This window comes from Salarias fasciatus, chromosome 13, assembly GCF_902148845.1.
Source record: "Salarias fasciatus chromosome 13, fSalaFa1.1, whole genome shotgun sequence".
In the NCBI taxonomy this organism is placed as follows: Eukaryota; Metazoa; Chordata; class Actinopteri; order Blenniiformes; family Blenniidae; genus Salarias; species Salarias fasciatus.
Window position 1 is genome coordinate 10,640,804 of NC_043757.1, and position 22,337 is coordinate 10,663,140.

The window sequence follows — 22,337 nt, forward strand, 5'->3', positions numbered from 1 at the left end:
CTGACGGTTCCGGGTCGGGTGTAAGGTGGTGTTTCTCTGTTAGCAATTAAAAACAGTTAACCTGCAGGCAAACAGCATCTTTTAACATTTTAGTACACCGAGGCTGCCAAAGCTCTCCCACATGGACATGGAAGCTCATTCGATTACTTTCAAACTGAGATACTTTTTCTAATATCGACTTGTAATTTGGAGCTAAAAAACATGACTTTTTACTTTAAAAAATATCGTCTTTATTATGAAGCTTTGGAATTGTTGGACCCGTCATTACATTTCTGATGCATTCAGTTCCAAGATCAAGGTTTTAAAGGGTTCATAAAAACTGAATGCAGCAAGTGATCCACAATTTCTTGGAATTAAGAGGGATCGAGTCCAGTAAAGAGAACAACAGGTCCTGAACGACTTGCCATCTGCTGGTAAAGTCACACTATGTTAACTCTATTTGGAAAAAAACACATTGAGCCCCAAGTCAGATGTGCTCAGTTAAAAGCCCCTCACTGTTTCTTTATTTCCGTTTGTTCATTCAATTCACCTGGAACCCGAACTTCTCTCTCCATAGAGTACAGACAATACCAACTTTTAATCTTATCCTGGAATTTGAGATGGCTTTGGCTTTAGGAAAAAAAAAAAAAATTTCACATTTATTTTGCTGTCTGGGATGATTTATGTATTCGACCAAATATCAGTCCCAGTGTTTATATTTAGCGATCCGACTGTCGTAAGTCTCTTTGGTTAAATAATGATTGGTAAAAATTATCTACGTTTTTCTCTCAAGAAACGCAATCCCACCAGTCCTTTCAATAAAGTTCTCAAAAACAAACAAACAAACAACCAAAAAAACACCCAAACCAACCTAGTCCTGCAAAATCCACTTCCGCAATTTGTCCGAAATAACCACAAACTTGTACGTCATCTTACCAACTTCCAGTCAATCACATAGTGAGACATCATCAGCAGTTGCCGGACCCCGAGCTGGTCTGACCACCTGAGTACAACTGGTACCAACACCCACCTACAAAACACCTTCAATATCAAGTGTGCAAAAATGTGGTCAGGACATCCCTAAATATAAATTATTTGAAATGGTTGTATTTGTAAACCAGTTCATTAATATGCTTTCCAAAGGTCTTGCAGGATGATAGAGTGAAAGGCTCTATAGTGAAAAAATAATATAGTTAAAAAATGTGAATAATGTCAGACATTTTTCTGTGACTTTCTCAAGGGACACATTGATAGTGTTGATTTGCAGTACCCATATCTAAAGAGAAAAGTTTAGTCACAACAACAGAAAAAGTCAGATACGCCAGGTAAGCCAGTCTGACGTCTCACCTCAATAAAACTTTGGAATCACTGTGTAAAGAGTGCGTCAGTCTCATTTTTGGGAGTCAGCAGCAACTGGCCACACCGACCCTCCCTCCTTGTACAAATTTGGACACGTGTCGGGGAAAATGAGGTACTGATATGATCTGACCAACAGGCAGTTAAGCGTAGCTCAGAGAGCATAAATCCTGCTTTACTGCGTGCTTTACATAGAACAAACTCTTCTACAGATTTCTAAGTGCTTCCTCTGTTGACTTTGGTCCCAGACACCACAAACCCAACCGAACAATAACCTCATTTTCATCCTGGTCACAGACACATGTATCAGTCCACAATCTTCAGGCCTCATAAAAGATAATCAGACTTACAACTATTGACTCCTGGCTTTGCTCCGTCAGCCTGAGATACCACATCCTCCCTCCAACTCCGCGCTGAACTGCCCATGTAGCCTTATCTCTTTGCGTGCACATATGAATCATGTTCCTGGGCATATATATATATATATATATATATATATATATATATATATATATATATATATATATATATATATATATATATATATATATATATATATGTGTGTATGTATATATGAGTATTTCTCATGGTGCTTGACTGACTGTCCTATCTGGTATGTACGCTCACTGGCCACAATAATATATTGCTGCTTGCTAGACAATACAGAATCTGTTCCTGCACACTCAGGAGAAAACAACAGCTGCTTGGGAAACAGCAGAGGAGTAAATTGGGTATGACATCTGGAAAGGCACTTGTTCAAAACAGTACAGTTGTTTTATAAGCAAACAGTATCTCCTTCATCCAATGGATAAATGCAAATAATAGAGACGCTGTGGCACTCACAAAATAGGTTGAATATTTGTAACAAATTTCATGTTGCAAACAAGTGTTTTGTTTTCAAGGGGATAAAAGCCAAAATATGATCTCAAGAGTTAAAAAAAGGGTTTTACTGTTATTTCCTGACATGCTCCTTGTGAAACCATTGTTTCATTTTATATGATTTCTGAAAATAAACTGCTGGAACTAATACAGAAGGGCTGAGTGAAAATAAATATAATTCCGGGAAATTCTTAATTGAACTGAATGAAAAGAACCTCTGCATAATATCTGAATACAACTGGATGAAACTGATATCATAGCAGTGAGGGGCTTGACTTGAGACTCAAGATTGTACTTAGATTGTCAGACTCTACCAGACACTACTACACTTTGGATTGTGTTGCGATCAGCGCCCTGCAGACTATCAGCCTCCTCTCAGAGATTACATGGCAGTGAGCTGCGGAGAGCCTCGGAGCGTCTAATTGAAAACCTGAAGAAATCCCAGCCACACCGCACTGACAATAGGAGCTCCCAATAGAATAACAGGTATTAGGCTTGTCCATATTACAGCATGCCTGCTGATATGAGCGAGGCAGTAGTGGCATGGAATCGGAGCATCAGCGTGTAGCAGTTCTCAAGGATAAAGGTACATGTGGAAAGGCAGACGAGGGGAAATAATCGCCTTTACTACTTATCACTCTGTCCAGGCGGAAAATGGCGTTCCCATACTTGTATGGCCTGTTTGCTGGGGGGAGGAAAGAGGACGGGGCCACCTCCCCCCTGACCCACTGCACTGAATAGTGATGCCTGTCTCGTCCCCGTGGCCAAGGCAGGGGAACAAAGGCCGCGGCAGCCAGAAGATGGCTGCGGCGACACTGTGCGCCTGTATACATGTGCAACATGTGGTCTCACTCTGCAGCTTCTGACAAACTTCAAAATAATGTAAAAATGAAGTTATCATCTTGTATCAGCTTAGACAATTATACTGCTTGAGTTGCTGCAAATTAAATCAGCTCTCTGCTGCTGCCGCGGTTCTCCCCACACAGAGTCGGTGCAATAAGGAGGGAAGAATCGTCTAAAAGGAAAGAAAAGGGGGGAGATGGAAGGAGCTTAGGATAGGATTAGTTGTGCTTGCGTGTGACAAAAGAGATAGAACCCAGCACACAGATAAACAAGAGGCTGATATGAAAGGCTTGGGGGATGTCCTTTCATTTTGAGAGACGCTAGGCTGACTTTTATTCTGCTTATTCTTACACTATCATTACAGCACAGTGGAAAGGCGACACAAACTTTACGCAAGCTTAACTCTTAAAGGACGGCAATAATCTTGGACAAGACTTGTTGGCTTCTTACGTTCCGTAATATGAAGCAGCGAGTATTCTTATCCAAAAGGCGTAGTTTAAGTCCAGCAGACCAATAATGGGTGTTTTCATATTTCTTAACTCTGATGTAATCTCTTTTCCCCTCTTTTTTTGCTGTCCTCTTTTGTGTTTATTTGTGTTGGAGAGGATGATCCATCCGTGTCTGTGCGAGTGCAGAAATCCACACATGAAGCTTGTTGCGTGTGGACGTCGTGCCACAGTGAGTCTGTCTGGGCTCTGGAGTGTGGGTCCCCCAGGTCGTCGGTGTCAGTGAGACTGTCCAGCGCTGTCTGTGCTGCTGCCTGGGTCGTCCTCGGGGAGACAGTCTGAGTGGATAATGGCTGACGTTTTAGGTCTCTTTATTGGTGGAGCTGACGGCCAGAAGCTCTGGTGTAACACTCTGAGGATATGAATAAAAGCTTTTTACAAAAGCTCATTTATGGGATGGTTTGATGGAAAAAGAAAAAAAGAACTCATAGTTTTTGGTTTTCATCTTTTGTAAAATGCTGATTTACTGCCTGTCTAACTTCATGTATCAAGTAGGACGGACGACAACAGAATCTAAATGAATTTTACATCATGGAGGCGAAAACAGCTGGTTGCTCCTCTGTGAGGACCTTTACTCTTCTTTACTTAACGATGATAGATTATTGATCGATTCCCATCCTATCCGTTTTCCTCATTGGGAGAAAAGCCACATTTGTACACTCGCTGATATATTCGGAGAAGAGGGGTTACTTACTTTTCAAGACATTTGCACTAAACGTGGCACTCCAAGTATCTCCTTTTTCTTTCACGCACTTCTATGTTTCGCCTCATTGTTCTGGACCGACTCCATGACATTATCCTGCAAGAGGCACTGTATTCATTTTACCTCCATGATGACCAGTGATCCTTAACCTGAGGCAGCAACAGAGTCGAATACCATGTTGATCCCTCCACTCTACATCTCTGTAGGGATGAGACTCTCATTGGAGTTGGAGAATGAAGTGTCATTGTGGTCTTTATGGATTTTATCTTTTGTTTTTCTTCTATATGGCAGACTGATAAAGCGGCGCTTTCAAGTCTTGAGCTGAAACTTCAACTTTTTTATTCCTCAAAGGCGCTACTGCTGATACAGAGCATGTCTTTATGTTTCTGTCTGACATTGATCTACTGGATTTGATGTCATGTTGGGACATAACTGCATGAAAACACTTCTAATGTTACACTGGAAGAAATCAAACATCTAGCGCATTCTCTCTCTGATTTTAAACCCTATTTTTCTAAAATAATTTGACCATTCATCTTTATTTCCAACTAACATTTCCTTGCTCCTAAAAAATAACAAGTAGAGAAGAAAAATTAAAGTCCCCAAAAAGGAAACTTTTAGTTTGATATAAAAAATAAAAAAAGAATCTCAATTCAACGAGGTTCAGTATTCTTCTAATTCTCCTTTACATTGGAGAGTCCAACCAAAGGTTTCCAGGTTTGAATCCCACAGCAGACAGGTTATCATTGTGCCTGAGCATGACCTTTAACCCCCAGCAGCTCGAATGCAAAACACGACTGGCACATTTGACCATAACAAATTCTAAAATCATTTCACTTTGAGTTCTTGTAAAAACTGAGCCTGTTTAAAAATATTTTACAAATCCACTTTCTGCTCATTTCTCTTCATGAGGATTTCTTCTGAAACAGGAAAAGTTTTCTTTCAGACCAGATTGTCTCTGATCAAAACCTGATCAGTGAGCAGGTTTAGAATTCAAACTCTCACACAGTAAAGCCTCTTGTCTAAAGGTCTACAAATCCAGACAGTTTAAGAGAAAACCCAACATTCGTCTGAATTACATCTTTTGTGTGTGTGTGTGTGTGTGTGTGTGTGTGTGTGTGTGTGTGTGTGTGTAGTCTGTTTATGGTATGGTGCGGCACCCACACAACCTGCTGCAGAAATTTCCTGTTCTTTGTTGCACAGCTGCAAAGTGTTCATTTTCTTCATCGAACACATCAACGCAAACTAAAACTTCATTTTATTTCATGCTGTCCGTCCACAAGGTACATGAGGTCAAACTTCGCACCTCATGCTGATGTAAGAGACGAACTCTTGCTTGTAAAGGTCATTTAGTAGTCTTGACTGTAACGAGAGCTGTAGCAGCCACTGAAACACGACAGGCAGTCACTTGATTCCCACAACACACGGTTGCTGCTCAGAAAAGACACCAGAACACCTGCTGAATTCGTCTCCTCCTCTCCCTCCGTCTCCCTATGTGCCATAATCAGTATGAGCCAAGAACAAATCATTCTTTAAACAGGGATTTTATAAACATTAAGAGCAACTGTGGGGGGAAAAAAAATCCCTAAAAACCCATACAACATTGCCGGTGGCTAAATTAGACTGACTCAGAGTGTAAACCGACAGTGACAACATCTGAGTTTTGATGAGAGAAAATGCGACGTCCTTTTTAGTCGAGAGTTTCAGATGAGAACGATCGCATCGGATTTTTATTACATGTCAGATGTTTGGCTGAATATTAGTGGCGCCAGGAGAGAGTTGGGTGGCGATAATGACCGCCCGAGCATGCCCATAACTTTCATCTCATCAATAGGGATTTTGTCAGTGACGCTACACAACTTCCCCAAATAAAGTCCGGAAATTCAACCCTTTAGAAAAATCTCACAAGGCCATGATTTCATTTCAGGCCAGCATGCCTGACAGGTATCAGAAACATACTAACACGATTAATGGTGGATTAAATTTTTAATCTTGTTTGTGGAAATAGCTTTGTAGATACATCAAATGGTCGATTATACTTTATTCAGCTTGTTTTTTTTGTTTTCTCTCTTATGATTACACCTTGTGCTAATGTGTTGTTGAAAATGTAGACAAATAAATAGGAGTAATTTTTCGAGTCTGAGCAATCCCAGCAGCATTTACACTGATAAGCACTCGGTAATGTAATAAAGATCCCCTTAATAGAAAGATGGTACTTTAGCCCCATTTAAATGGGGGGGAAAAAAGTTAAAACACACGTTCTTCTTCACAATAAAGGTCTGTCAGGAGCTAATATAAATATATGTGTTTATATTTGTTTGGGGCAACAGCCATTATGAGTATGCAATAAAACCTTTATTTCCATTATCACTGCAGATTAAGAAGAATTTATTTTTTTACTGTGGGAACATTTCAGGACTGAGAGCACATTCACATTAAATTCAATGGCTAGTTCTGCAGTTTGATGTGGTGTTTGATATTTAATGAGACCAGTGGGTCAAAGGTCCAAAAACGGGATAAATCATCCCCTGCGGATTTGGGATTTACCACCATGACCCTTCCCTCGCCCCCTATGAATCGTCTCTATCACAATGTACAATAACAACTGCAGCAATGGAGGCTGACTACTGCTGTACTTCTATCTTGTACACACATCAAATCCCAGATCCTCTCTCTGATTGGAGGAGGAGAGAGGAAATCCTCATCCCGAGTCCCACCATCATTAGCGTGAATCACAGCTGCAATTAAAACCTCGTTTATCTTAATTACCAAACTAATGAGACGAGTCCCACAGGAGCGCACCGCACTCTCTGAGGACACTTGGGGCGAGGAGCATGAAGGCAAGAGAGGCGTCACACAGAGTCACACTTAAGTCTGCAAACATGCACGCCCTCACACTAATCTCACTGCAGTGCGAGCCTGGATCGACAGAGACATATGCAGAAATATGCATGTACAAGCGCGCGCAGAAATGCACAGATGCGTACAAAATGCATCGCCTGACAACCTTACCCTCCCACCTTTATCTCCTGGCACTGCATCACCCTTCAACTTTCATTATCTATCAAACTTATAATGATTTTATCAAGCCTACAGACTCCATCTCCATAAGGGCTTAGTGCAGTGCTATAACTCTTGATTTTGCAATGACTGGGAATACATCGCACCACCTAATTAATGTCTTTTTAATGCTCTTCTCCTCTAGAGCTTAACTCAGCCCTTCAACTTTGCAGCAAACAACACACACAACAATACAACATGTGGCAGCCGATGGTAAGTAAGACTGAGTAGGTGTGTGCACTGAATGGGAGCAACGCGTTTTATGGTGAGCTCAGTAGAAAGTAGGCTGGGCGGCGGGCTCTGTCCTGAGTGCACACATGGATTACAGCGCACGCGTTCGCAAATAATGCATGGCCGCACGCATGCCTGCAGTCACACACAAGCGGGGTCAAATTTCCTGTTTGGTTGTGAGGTCGCGCAGTGACTCAGCAGATGGCAAAACAATGAATATCTTCATCACCCAAAATTCCCATGGTGCGCCAGGCTTATCGCGCAGTGCCAGCCCTTATCAGCCAGCTGGCAACACTGGAGGCACCGATGTCCTTCCATCCCGGCCGTTTTGGGCTCGAGAGGGGGCGAACAGAGTTTAAAGGATACAGTCCGCAGACGGCTGTAATCCTCCCATCGGGTGTTTAGTTTCACCCCACAGATCAATGTTTGAGTCCCAGAGGATCTTCAGGGATTGTTTGTCCTTCAGGATTGAACCGATGATTACAGTTAATATAAACACCCTGGAAGGATATTAAAGAGGTATGACTGCGGCCTGTGGACACCGACACAAACTGATAGTGTTGGTTGTTTATACCTTAAAAAAAAAGTATGGAGTTTATTAAGATGAACAGGTAGAAGCTTGTTGAATATGACTTGTAATGGTTAAGAAGTAGACAGCAAGTTTCATGCATTCAAACAAATTAACCTATATTGAAGTGTCATAACTTAAAATCAAGTTAACATCAGGAAGGATGCTGAATTTTATAGAACCTAATCATCAAACTAAGACAAGTAAGCTTCAATACACATGAATAACATGCTGCAGACCCCAGCAAATCCCAATGGTGACAAATGACTAAATCAAGTGGGTGACCAAACATTTAAAAACTGGTGATTTCAAGAATTAAGTGCTTTAGCGGGTTGTTTTGACATATAATACAGAAGTTCCAAAATATTTACTAGAAAAATGTCAGGACTCTGATTTACAACAAGCAGTAGCTATTAAATCCTAACTTAAATGTTAAAATAGTTAATGGACTTTATTTAAATCGTGCATTCCTCACTGCAGCAGGTGTCAAATCACTTTACGCTGTCTGTTAAGTTCACACAGCTGTGCACATGCAGGCTTTTGCCAAGCAAGATCGGCAGCGTCAGGGTTCAGGATTCAGTGTTTTGCTTTCAGAATCCACCAACTGAGTCACATCCACCTTTGTTCCAGGACTGAATTATGTTGATGTCTAAAGTGTGATCGTCTGAGCCACATAATGCAGAAGCAAGCTGCTCAAAAGGACAAAGAGGAGAGAGGCTAATTCCACTTATGGAAACAGAACTAAAGAGCAGAGGATTACCAGCTACACCTGCCTCTGCAGTGATCGCCAGGTAGTTTTCAATCATCAATCAATGAAAACTGGTATTTCATCATTATCTGTAGCTACTGCTGCAACTTTCAGCACTTATACCATAAATAAACCATAAATAAATCTTGTCTTTTGAGGACAAGACATCATGCAGCAACTCAAGAATATCACTACACCACTTTGATTAATTTCTGTTATCAGAATCGAAAAAAACATCCCTTGACATATTTTATTGGGATTTTTCTTGCTGCATACTCCCTCACTCTTTTCAGTGATCCATCCACATCCATCTATGTAAATTCAACAAGAGTTCAGCAAATGCTATTTGATTTTCCCTTCAAAGCAAGTTACTTTAGTGAGTGTTGCCATCCTGGATGTTCAGGAAGAATGATTACTTACACTTACCGATAATTACTTGATAACAAAGTTTCATGTCACTGACATGCTAAAGCAATTTCTGACACAGACAGGTACAGAAAAAAAATATACTTTCACAATCACTTGACTCTTTTCCCATTTAGACTTTTAATCCCCCAAAACATAAATTCTGCCATTAAAACTTTGTCACAAATCGAGTTCTTCATTCCGCCAACTTATCAAATTATTTGGAAACATGTCTGTACGTTCATGTAATTACTTGTCATCATTTGTAGATATGGATTAATAACAAACTACCTGGAGAGACATTACGAGATGTGGATCAACAGCAAAATATAAACTCAAAGCTCCCTGCCTCAAGGTCAATCTGTCCACCAAGTTCCACATGAGCGTGCTCATGAGTTTTGGAGATATCACTCTGGCAGACAGACAGACAGATGAAGTAACTGGCAGGCATACACATCATATCCTTGGCAAGGGTAAGAGAACTGAGTTCATAAGTATTAAAGCAGGATCACTGCTACAGCCTTATCAGCACCATGCAAACTGTAACTTCCTCTCTCATTCTCCCAAGTGGAACTCTCAGTTACAGTAACACGAACGCAAGTTATGCATCTTCAGGAGAAAGGTCACCATGTTGGTCATTAGCGCGGACACCCGATCACAACGGATTTCACACAAAGAGCTCATCCGATGTGAGACAAAACACAAAACAAAACATCAAAACTGCACAAGTAGGCAAATAGAGAAAATCCTGAGATCACTCTCCTCTGCCGAAGGTCAAATTTGTCACTCTGACAAATCATAATCCTGTTTTGATGGCAGGAGCCAACATGAGAGAGATACCGCTAAACGAAGGCTGACTTCTGCACAACTGCACCAAAACAGTGATTAATAACCGCTCTCAGCCTGAGCCTCTTCTGTGATGCTGCTCACTGCTGGTATTGAGTGTTTGTGCTTGATGAGACTTGTCTATTATTGCTGCAGAATTATGATAAGAGGTGATCGATTCCCCTCTTTGTGCCGTGGATGTCGGATTGATTATGCGACTCAGACCTGCGATGATGGTGTAGCCGATTCCTCTTGGTCGACCGAGATCCTGGTCAATGGCTGTTATCTTCCGCACTTCATACCCCTGCAGAAGCAGACAGGCACACACAAAACATCAAGCTGCATGTCATCTTAATGACCACATTTTTAGTGGCGCATACAGGAACTCCAGACAGACTGCTAATAACAACACAAGAAGGTAAGGCAAGTTTAATGTTACAATAATCCAAGGTGTTCATTGAAAACACTAGAAGAGCAAAAGAATTATTGTACAAAAGCTAAGAGAATGACAATAAATGGTTAGAAATAATCCAGTAATCCAGAAATTGCATTTAAAAAGCATTTCCATCTGAACATGAGGAATTGTCAGTGATATAATGAGCATGCATGACGTTCATTTCCGAGCTCAGAAACTCTTCTGCAGAGAGTTTTCATTTTTCCCATGTCTCCATGGGTTTTTATTGGGGGCTTTGATTTTCTTTCATTTCAGGTAAATTGATGACTCTTGACTTCCTCATAGGTGTCTGTTCACTTCATTCTGTGTTTGCCTTGAGATAGAATTTAAAATCAAAGCAACATAAGAATAGATAAAAGGTTGAAAACAGTTAAAAATTTTAATACTGCAAAGTGCATTAAAAATGTGATTTCAAATGTTGAGATATTTATAGGGTTTTTTTATACACAAAATATGTAGATCATGCCAGGAATGCAGCGTGAGCTTTTTATCTCGAGGTTTTATCTTTTGATCATTTTGTGTTTGAATACATAAATAATATGAGATTTGTGTTAAATTATAAATGATTTTGAAGAATTTAAAAGACTGAAAGAAAAACTGTTTTATTGATACAAATGGTAACTGTTATGATCTACGTATGTGTTTACTTGTAGAAATATTTTATTTATTTTAAAGGACATTTGGTTGGTTATTTTTAAGGTTAATCTATGAAAGATTAAAAGTAAAAAGGTGTCCTCATGCAAAATTTTATAAATATATAAAAACTGTGTTCTCCCCCTTCCTGGGCGGTATGTCCTTCAAGCTGGGGTCCTCTACCAGAGGCCTGGGAGCTTGATGGTTCTGCACAGGCTCTTAGCTGTTCCTAGCACTGACTCTTCTGGACAGAGATCTCAGAGGTTGTTCCTGTTATTTCCTGGAGGCATGCATCCAGCTTGGGGGTTACTTCCCCTAGTGTCCCAATCACTACTGGCACCACTATTGCCTTCACACCCCACATCTTCTCCAGCTGCTCTTTCAGCCCTTGGTATTTCTCCACCTTTTTGTGTTCCTTCGTTCTGATGTTACTGTCAGTGGGAATTGCTACATCGATCACTACTATTCTCTTCTCATATTTATCCATCACCACTATGTCAGGCTGACTGGCCATCACCAGTTTGTCAGTCTGAATCTTGAAATCCCACAGTATCTTGGCTTGGTTGTTGGCTCCACCACTTTTGGGGGTGTGCCCCATCTACGTAGACTCTGGGGTCTCCAGTCCTTATTCAGCACAGGTTATGGCGTTCCATGTATGCCTTTCCTGCCAGCATCGTGTACCCTGCACTGATGTGCTGTACTGTTTCAGGGGCTTCCTTGCACAGCCTGCACCTGGGGTCTTGTCTAGTGTGATGCACCCCAGCCTCTATTGATCTTGTGTTTGGAGCTGTTCTTTTGCAGCCATGATCAGTGCCTCTGTGCTGTCTTCCAGTCCTGCCTTTTCCAGCCACTGGTATGTTCTTTCTATGGCAGCTACTTCTTCAATTTATCAGTGGTACATGTTGTGTAAAGGTTTGTCTTTACATGATATCACCTCTGGCTACTCTTTCTCACAGGATTCTCAGCCTATTTCAGCACCATGGACAGCGCCTTGGACTTGTTTCACTGTGACCTACTGTTAATCTGCACCGCAACGATCAAGTGGCTATTTCAGCACCACTGACAGCGCCTGCAATTTATCAATAAACAGTGACCGACTGATGATCTGTACCACAATGGTGGATTAGTCATTTCAGCACCATGGACAGCACCTTGGATTTTTCAGTGAACAGCGACTTATCGATAATCTGCACCACAACTGTCAATTGGCTATTTCAGCACTATGGGCAGCGCTTTGGATTTATCATTAAACAGTGAACTACTGATAGTATGCACCACAGTGGTGGATTAGCTATTTCAGTGCTATGGACAGCACCTAGGATTTATCATTTCACTGCGATCTCCTGATAATCTGCGCCACGACGGTCAAGTGGTTATTTCAGGACCATGGACAGCACCTTGGATTTTTCAGTGAACAGCGACTTATCGATAATCTGCACCACAACTGTCAATTGGCTATTTCAGCACTATGGGCAGCGCTTTGGATTTATCATTAAACAGTGAACTACTGATAGTATGCACCACAGTGGTGGATTAGCTATTTCAGTGCTATGGACAGCACCTAGGATTTATCATTTCACTGCGATCTCCTGATAATCTGCGCCACGACGGTCAAGTGGCTATTTCAGGACCATGGACAGTGCCTTGGATTTGTCATTACACAGTGACCTACTGTTAATCTGCACAACAATGGTAAATTGGCTGTTTCAGCACTATGGACAGCGCCTTGGATTTGTCATTGAAAGAGCGATTTACTGATAATCTGCACAACAACGGTCAATTGGCTGCTTCAGCACCATGGACAGAGCCTTCAATTTATCAATAAACAGTGACCTACTGATAATCTGCACCACAATGGTGGATTAGTCATTTTAGAACCATGGACAGTGCCTTGGATTTTTCAGTGAATAGCGACCTATCGATAATCTGCACCACAATGGTCAATTGGCCATTTCACTTGTCTTTGGAGGCCATTTTCATTTTCAATTTTCCATGTTCTGGCAGCTAATGATTATTGTTAGGTAGCAAATAGGGTCTACACCTGCTTTCATCCATACTGGACTACGATTGAGTGGATAAAAGATAGTGGATAAAGCCATATGTAATGAATAATTACAAAAAATAGTTACTGAGATGGTCAGTCAAATAAATCTACAACTAGTGCAAAAGTTAGGCAAAACAATTATCATATTGGCATTTTATCAATTGTAAGATTACAAATTTTCACACACCAGGAAATCCCTACTAGATTTAGCCATTTTTCCTGATATTTCTGTCACTCTCCAGTGGAAATCAATACAAGAAACAGTGAAAAGCAACAAGAAGTCAAAAACATTATTGCAGGCAAACTTTTTTCTTTTTGTGTGTGATTAGCATTTCATTTGAGATTACTTCACCTTTCATTGTCTCAAACCTATCCAGCTGCACCAATGAGCCTGCTATTTGACAAAACCACAGTGTGACAGTTGGGGGTGGGGGGAGAAAAAGAAAGAGAGAAAGCTATTTGAAAAGTCTTTGATCCGCTGAGCTTTTCTCAGCCTTCGTGCCTCAATCAGACACGGTAGTGTGATGCTTAAAAACCCCTGCGCTGCTGCGAGAGACTGTGAGACCCTCCCCACTTTCCAGTTTCCTTCGTTCCCTCCTCCTCCCACAGTCCCCCTCATCACTTCACAGACACTCGAGCAGGCTGCCTCCCATTGATCCTGCAAATTGTGTCTAAGACGTGTTTATGCTCCATTTCTGCCAAAGCATCTCCTGTCATTGACCAATTACAGCAGAATCAATTACAAGCCTTTTAAAGAGACTGATTCACACCGTTCACAGGGAGAAAAACACACACACACAACCACACACACATGAACATGAAAGATGTAGGGACTGACTAGGAAAGAAATAAGGGACAGGGAAAGTGAGTGAAGAGAAGTGATGCCGAAGTAACATGAGCAATATTCTCAAGCTGTCCACACCAGTGGAATATGCTCAATCATCCGTCACAGATACAATCCCTCCCCTCCAGCATACACACAGTCACACACCAACACACATTCACACAGACATTCCCTCACAGCCATCCTCTCCTCCTCTTCATCCTTTCATTCTTGCCTATGCAGAGCATTACCCTCCCAACCCATTCCCATTTTTTTTTCTACTGCCCCTCATTGATTTGACAGCCAATTGTGTTTGTTGTAGAAAGGGACTTAAATGTCAGTCTGAACATAGATTCATGGCTATAACAGCTAAAAATCCCGCCCTGTGATTTCATCTAAAAAAAAAAGGGAGACTTCTGCTCCTTTGCAATATGAAAGAAGCAGAGAAACGCTGAGGCTGGGGACGAAGTGCGTGTCTGTGTGTGGGGGTGTGTATACACTCACACCTTTGAGAAATGACCTGTGACAGGGATCCAAGTTTGATATCCCTACGTGTAAATGTCATAGGCCTTGAGAACAGTTGACACTCATTCTGTCATTGTACGCCCTCGGCTTATCACTACCAAACACTGCATAATGGAAATGACACATGCCTGTTAGAATCCCATTTGAGGTCATTGAAGGTGTGTGTGTTTGTGTGTGTGTGTGTGTGTGTGTATGTGGGTGTGTGTGTGTGTGTGTGTACACAAATACAGTGGCTCTGCAGCCCTGCGGTCTCCCCTTAAGTCCTGTTGTAATCCCGGCTGTATCTGCTGTGGGGTTCAGAGGGGCCTGGCAACAGATTTCAGATTTTGGTTATGGACTTGCTGTGACCTCTTCTTACATTGTCATTGTAATAGGATTACACACTGCCCCCTACTGTTAGAGGCAGGAGCTACAGCTCTTCCATGCAGCATTACTGAGGATTAGCTCTGCTCAGCAGCAATGAGTAATATGAAATCCATTCAATGATGTCAACTTTGTCATCCAAATTAATAGTGGTCCCTTTAAACTTTGGCCATCATGTACATTTGCATGTTACTTATTCCATTCTCCTCCCACTTTTTCTCATTCCACCCCAACATCTTACTCTCCTCCATAGCCCCATGCATCCCCCCGCTCCTCCTCCTGTTGTGACCTTCCTAGTGACAGTTGATGAATCAGGGAGTCAGGGAGACACTGGGCGTCGACTCCGTCATGCCCCGTTAATATGCATGCAAATGTAGCACTTGACATTTCTACTACAGTGCGTACAGGCTGCGAGACGAGCGACGTGCGGGTGGCTGAGTGAGTCGGGGGGCCGGAGTGGGTGAGAGGCAGAATGAGAGCTGATAGAGTGAGTAAGGAACAGAAATCAGGACGGACACTATTATGCCCTTGTGTATAATTCCCTCTCCACAAGTGGAAACATCAATAGCTGGACCATTAGCCACCTGGGAACCGAGTTTAGAGGCTGAGTCAGGAGAGTGAACATAATGGTGTATGGGGAAACAGACACTTGGGGCATTAGATACCCATTATAAACTTACTTGCAATAAAGACAGGAGTAAGGTCAGACCCCATGGCTTTGAACTGCATATGATACACAGACTTCATACTTCAGAGACATGTAACAGTACAAGCATGAGATAGCGTAAATCCTAAAGCCTTGATGACCTTTGCTGGAAGCCTCGCATCCCTGCAGCAAGACTGTAAATCTCCAACAGTAATTACAGTATCCAACACCTGCAGTGCTGGATGTAACATCCCCAAGGGCTGAGTTTGGGTGTATGTAGGTTCCCTTGAGGGAGGGAGGATGAGGGGTGAGCTATCGTGGCCTTATAATAAGTCAGGCCGTCGCTGGTAACCATATTTCTCTTGCACCTGTTTCAAACACCTCCTGAATAATCAAAGAGGTGCACGAAGGCCAGACAGGTGGTGCTTCAGATGAGCAATAAGGTGAGATGGATAGTAAGAAAAAAAAAAATGGTCAGATTTCAGGGATTCACATAAAAACTGCATGAAGAGGACATCATTACTGACCAGGGGAACATCCTCCTCTATGTTGGTACTGTATGGAAGATTGGTGAAAACAGGGTCCATGTCTTGGACATCGGTGATCGTGATGGCCAAGTTGGCAAGTCGGGACAGAGGTCGAACCTTGTCTTGATCCTAAGAGGAATAAAAACAAAAGTACAGTAATTAAACATGTGTAAATTTGATGTTAGTGGTTTGGTGAGATTGACTGAATGTACGTGAGCTAACCGTGGCGTTGACAGTGAGCTGGTAGGCTGAGGTCGTCTCATAATCCAGAGGTCTGATGACGGTGACGGTGCCCCGGGCCCCATCGATAGCAAAGTAGGGAGAAGGTGGCTGGAAGGAGAAGAGGACGCTGCCCCCAGTGCCCTGATCCGGATCTGTTGCATTCACCATAAACACGGATCTGCCCACTGGTGTATTCTGAAAGACACATTCAAACAGAAATGCTCCCAATAAATGACCTGATTTGTACTGTGTGAACTATTTTCTTCCATCATTGCTGTCAGAACAACCCCAGATGAATATTGCTGCTAAAGTAAATACTTGTGACCCTGCTTTGGTATAGAGCGGTTTTATCTCACTACATGATGGCCAGACAAAAATTTAATTTAGACATAATTTTGGAGCGTAGTGTCCTTGTTGTGATTGATAAAATGCACATTTCCTGCCTTGAAGCTACTCCTTCAAATCTTGACAGCATATAACGTATTCTAAGTCAATCTGTATACATAAAAACAGTGATTAGGATCGGTGCCTCAACCACTTGCGATTGGTTTCTGGCTAAAGGGTTGACTCAGCTTATTTCACTTGCACCAAATGCCACACAGAAGAGCACACACATTTCTCAGTATTTATCTGTCTAGATAAACACACGGACATAATAGAACAAGATTAGGCACAGTGACTTCAAATGGTGCTCTAACCCACAGACCTACAATACCAAATGTATTTTAGTTTTGGTTGCAGATACAAGGACCCATCCCTGCTGACTTGGGGGTACATCCTGCACCCACACAAACATTACAATCTCACCTACAGTCATCAAATAATCTTACAAACATGTATTTGGAGAGTCTCAAGAGAAATTCCACACTTTCAAAGGATGAGCATGACAACCTTGGGATAATATCACCAGAAGTCACCATTTACTGACTCCCACACATGCAGTGAGGTGCTATCAGGTCTGTAAGACAATAACGTCTCGCTGGGTGTTGTGTCGGTGAGGCAACATCGTGGATAATGAGACAAACGTTGGAGTCATCTAGCAACCGCTAAACTAATAAACCTCCGGATTTCCATGTCCAATGCTTTGCTTTAAAGTCTTTAAAAGATCACATCATTAGCATTTCTGTTCTAAAGTCTGTAAGAAGATGAAACCACGGAGCTATCTTGGTGGTCAACTGATGGTGTTCACATTACAATAATTTCTATTGTGTGTCCAATTTTTCTCATCATGTAATGCACATAGTGATGGTTTCAGAGCAGTAATGAGAGCCGGCTGAGTTTAATCTTGGCAATAATGAATAACAAATTTATTGATGCACAGTAAGAGGGTGTGAAACACTTTTTGTTTCCTGTGACTTCAATGTGTGACTTCCTTGATAATCTGTTGTTCTCACAATAATGCAACTTCAGTGTCAGGGGATTTTTTGCTGGCTATCTATCTGTGTTGCTCAAAATAACTGCCTTCAGAACAAAGACAGAGACATATCAACAGGACAGAGAACCACAATATCTGATTCATCTTGGTCATGGTCTGCCTCAATACCTGGCAAGACGGGGGGGGGAGGAAAATTGAAGACCATATAAAGAAACAAAGTCTCCAGGTAGTGCAGAGCAGTGTGTCTATAAGTTTGAGGACCATCCTAATTAATTGGAATTTTATCTCAAAACAGCCACACACACATAATTAATAAGAAATGAGAATGCCTACAGACACGGGAGGAAGAAAAAGTTGTGCGAGAGAGGAGTACTCGAAAGAAAGCCTTGCACAAGGCCCCCCATTCTCTCTATTTCTCCGTCGCTCACACAATCACCTGAGCACTCCATCTAAAGTGGGTGGCCTTGTTTGCTGCGCGGTGGGGGTGGGAAGGTGGGGTGGGGTGGAGCGATGCAACCACATGGGAAGGTCGCAGTGATGAGCTGAGCTGGGCCCTGAGCCAAAGCTAAAGTGACAGAGTAAGAGAGCAGTTGACCCCACAGTCTGCCTGCGCCGGTGTCAGGAGAGTGCAGGAGCACATTTGCATGCGAGCGAGTGCTTGCCGAGACTGCGCTATACTCTCTGTGTTTTGGCTGTGCAACAACAAGTGTTTGCTCTGCTGTTGTGAACATGAGGGATGACTTTATAGACATGTGCCTGTATGCTTTTACGATCTGTGTACCATGACGTATGTGTAGGTGAACTAAACTATTGACCTGCAGTTTTGCTCTGAAGGACAGTCGGTGATCATCGAGTTAATGGAAGGTAAGTGTTGTTGTCCACATGACTTTGAGCAGCTGCAGTAATAACACCTTTTGTGTCCCTGCTCCTGTTATTCTTCTCCAACAATTTCCCCTCTTATGCTTTCTCTCATTGATCTCTGCACGGGCGTGAGCACTGCTGGAAAATGGTCTGTCTAACCAGATTAAACCAGGCTGCCACATGGGAATTAAAATAACAGCAACAGATGTCAGTGAAAGCAAGGGAGCAAGCTTTTCAACCTTGAGTCAGAACCCCAGTTATGTTTTATGGTGCATTCAGTCAGGTCATTTCTGAGATTAATGTAGTTGCTCTGGAAGTTGTTCTGTCAACTGTTCATCAGCGCTGTTTGCGACAGGAAATTGGCATCGCAACACATTTGGTCAAATTCTCATGTGATCGGAGATGTAAAGTCATTTAACTAAATTTTTATAAGTCGAAGCTTAACTAAGTGCATTTTGAGGTATATACTATACAAATATATGAAATGTATGCATGCTGATTTAATAGACTTAAGTTATTTCAGATGTAAAGTCAAATGGGCCAATTCCAGAGGTTTTATGGGTGTCATCAGAAACATCTATTCAGCATCCTTAAACTGGCAGTATCACACAACAAGATATATTTGGCTTCCATGTTCAGACCTCTAACCTCTCATCACCACCACTGCAAAGTACCTGTAACTGGCACAATGCAGATTAGACTACTTGAAGCTGGAGCATTCCCACACTATATCTTCTATTGATTTCAAATCATTTGCATGGGCATAATTAAGCCAAATGTAACACACTACCACTTTTGTCAGTATGTGAGACATTATGAAGATGTTTTTTTTTTTTCTCTTAGGCCTCAATCACACATACGCGGCTCTGCGCGGAAAAGTCAGAACTGCATGCAAACAGATCAGTCCTTTCACACTGCACGCGCAGGCCCCGCGCGTGGCCCGTTCATATCCGCGCGGCGGTTTCTAAATAGAAATCAAGTCTATTTTTCTGCGCGGACTTGAGCGGGCTGTGTGCGGCGTCCCATTGAAACCAATGGCGTAAACACACATCTCGTGTCAGCTAGGCTTTCTATGCCTGTATTGAGCTCATGTCTGCCCACAAACTGGTCTACACAAGAGGCTTTTGCCAGCGTTCTGGTCCGTCTATTTTTCCGCGCGGCTTGGAGCGGGGTCCCATTGAAAACAATGAAGACAGGTCCTAGTTGTCATATATGCAGATATATGTTCCGTTTGAATTTACTATTCGGCGCAGTTGAGAGGAGCGCGCGTGTCTAGATACACATATCTAGAGATCTATATCTATAAGTCTATGCCGGAGCTACGGAAGCCGCATTGTGTTGTGTGTTTTTGACTCCCGATGCTGATGCACGTTTCTGGATGCCTGCTCTTGGGAATAAACATCTTTTCGTTCCCGAAACGCCTCTGGAATTACTTCAAACATATTACACTAGTAGCCCATTGCCGCGGACAACCCGCTCACGCAGACCGCGCTGGTGAGAAAGGGACGCCTGAACATGCCGCTCCAGCGCCCGCGCGGTCTACGCGTCCGCCCCGCGCCCGCGCAGTGACCGCGTGTGTGTGATTGACGCCTTAGGATTAGTAATTCAAGTAGACAGAGTATGTTTTTATTTCAACTTTAGTTGACTGACAGACTTCCAAATAACTGAAAGCGCTTCATGACAGTTGTTGCAAAAAAAATTTACTGGTAAAAACATGTTGTGTGTGACGCCCAATAATCTGATTTTGTCTTTTCCTTCTGTTTGACACATGGAGTCGTTGAACTTTAAGATGTTCTTTCACTGTAAGTAATTAAGTTTAAATATGTCCAACATATGATTGGATCTTTATGTCAAATTGAGATGGGTATTTGTTTTAGCTTTACACATTTATTATTGTAACACTCTATATCATGTTGGGAATATTGAGCCATATGTTTAACAAGCCATATGTGTACATTTCTGGCCATTCATATTTCATTTGACTCATAATTGTACATTATTGTTGGCAATAAATGAAAGCACACAAACGATTCTGAAGATTTACTCATTGAGCTGAGTTTTCAGTAAAGTATTCCCAAAAATGTCCTCATGAACTTAAAAATACAAGAAAGTTTTTGCTGAAATAAAGCAGAAGCTTGTACTTTCAAATCTTACTGTAAGCCTCTCAATAAAATTACCTTTTGTTTAGAGCTATTGCAATGAAAATAACTGTTAGACAGAAGCAGAAAGAAAGACAAACCCTAAGAAAGTTTGTTGTATAGCTATTGCATTAATGTGCCTTGAAGAAAAAAAAAGTGATTTAGTAACCAATCACTCAGATGTGATCCTGTGCTCTGCTCTGTTTTGGTCACTGAAAAGCTCGTCTGCGGCACTTGAGAGCTCACCTCATCGATAACTGCTGAGTGAAGGAAGAGAGTTACTAATCCACTCCCCCACAACAATAACTGCATTTGAATAAACATCTAAGCTGCATTTCCCTGATATAGTTATTATGCTTGTCAAGTTGTCTGCTTCTGAGAAAACTGGAAACACCTCTAAAGGTACCCCACAGCCTGCAGCGTGACACTGGAGCACAGCAACACATTTATTGGATGAAAATATACAAAAATATACAAAATCAAACTCTAGGTGAGTTAATTAAATATTCCAGCTTTGGCTTGTTTGTGTGCGAGCGCTTATGTGTGGCTGGCATGGATGTCTACATTATCGACTTTGCTTTGATGTCAAAGAGGCAGTTTGCTAGATGCGTATTGAGTGAGTGTGTACGTCTGTGTGTGCTCACTTTTCTAAAAGACGAGAGCTTCTGGATGAGATTGTGACGCGTGTGAAGAAAGTATGTGATATTATGTAGCCTTTTCCTCCCCTAAAGCATGCCACTTTCTATCTCTCTCTACGCAGCAACCAGCGAAACAATAACTCATTAACAACGCCCAGTTTGGAGCGCCACGAGGTTTGGCACATGTCGTCATACACTCTTTTTCGAATATGTGCACAGACTCCAACATCTGTCTTGATCTCCCAGATTTTTAAAAGAGACTCAAAGCAGTTCAACTAACAACAGTTCAACGCTTTGCTGAGTCTCGCATATGATCGCCTCTCAGCAGTATATGTCACGGTGCCAGTGTGCAATAAGCCCTCACTGTGTCCAGGTGAAGAATATTCTTGATCAGTGCTTCACGAACTGCTTCTAAGAAAGGCTGCGGACCTACTGTCCAATTTTGAACAAACTGTTACAGTGAAGTGAAACACTTGGCAGGTGAGACACTCACTCCAAAAAACCAAAGCAGAAGTCTTCAAAATAAAAGCAATGGCTTTTCCAAGTTTGCTCTAGAAGTTATAATGCCTGTCTTCAACAGCAAGTCAACATTACACCATCTGTTGCTCCACCAATGGAGCTCTGCAGCCCAAACTGAAAATAGATTGTCGGTCTACTGTCTGATCTTGTTGCAATCATTGCTGACGATGTCCCATTCACAGTGATAATCATTATATTGTTGCTGTCATTTTAGGCTATGGAAGTCAAAATGACCAATCAACAAAAATCTTACATTGTTTTACAAAGTATTAATCAGTGGCCTCAATGCAAAAACTTAAAATCTTGCCAATTTTTTTTTTATTAGACGTGGTTTTAGACAAAAATCTCATCCCACTTGGTTTCAGATAAATTCACTTGAAAAAATGTATTTCAGCAAGATAAAGATACAACAAGAACAATACCCATAAATCTTAAATCAAGACTATTATCTCTTGTTCTATTAGCA

The 22,337-nt window shown here is 41.8% G+C and overlaps 1 protein-coding gene across 1 annotated transcript in view; it reads right to left on the reverse strand.

The window, feature by feature from the left end:
* Window positions 1-22,337, reverse strand: part of cdh23 (cadherin-related 23) — a 202,490-nt gene that overhangs the window by 92,880 nt on the left and 87,273 nt on the right. The window contains exons 7-9 of the mRNA XM_030105917.1: window positions 16,341-16,535; window positions 16,119-16,247; window positions 10,329-10,407 (exon numbers count right to left, since the gene is read on the reverse strand). Of these exons, the coding sequence (XP_029961777.1) occupies window positions 10,329-10,407; window positions 16,119-16,247; window positions 16,341-16,535 (403 nt within the window). The remainder of the gene's footprint in view (window positions 1-10,328; window positions 10,408-16,118; window positions 16,248-16,340; window positions 16,536-22,337) is intronic.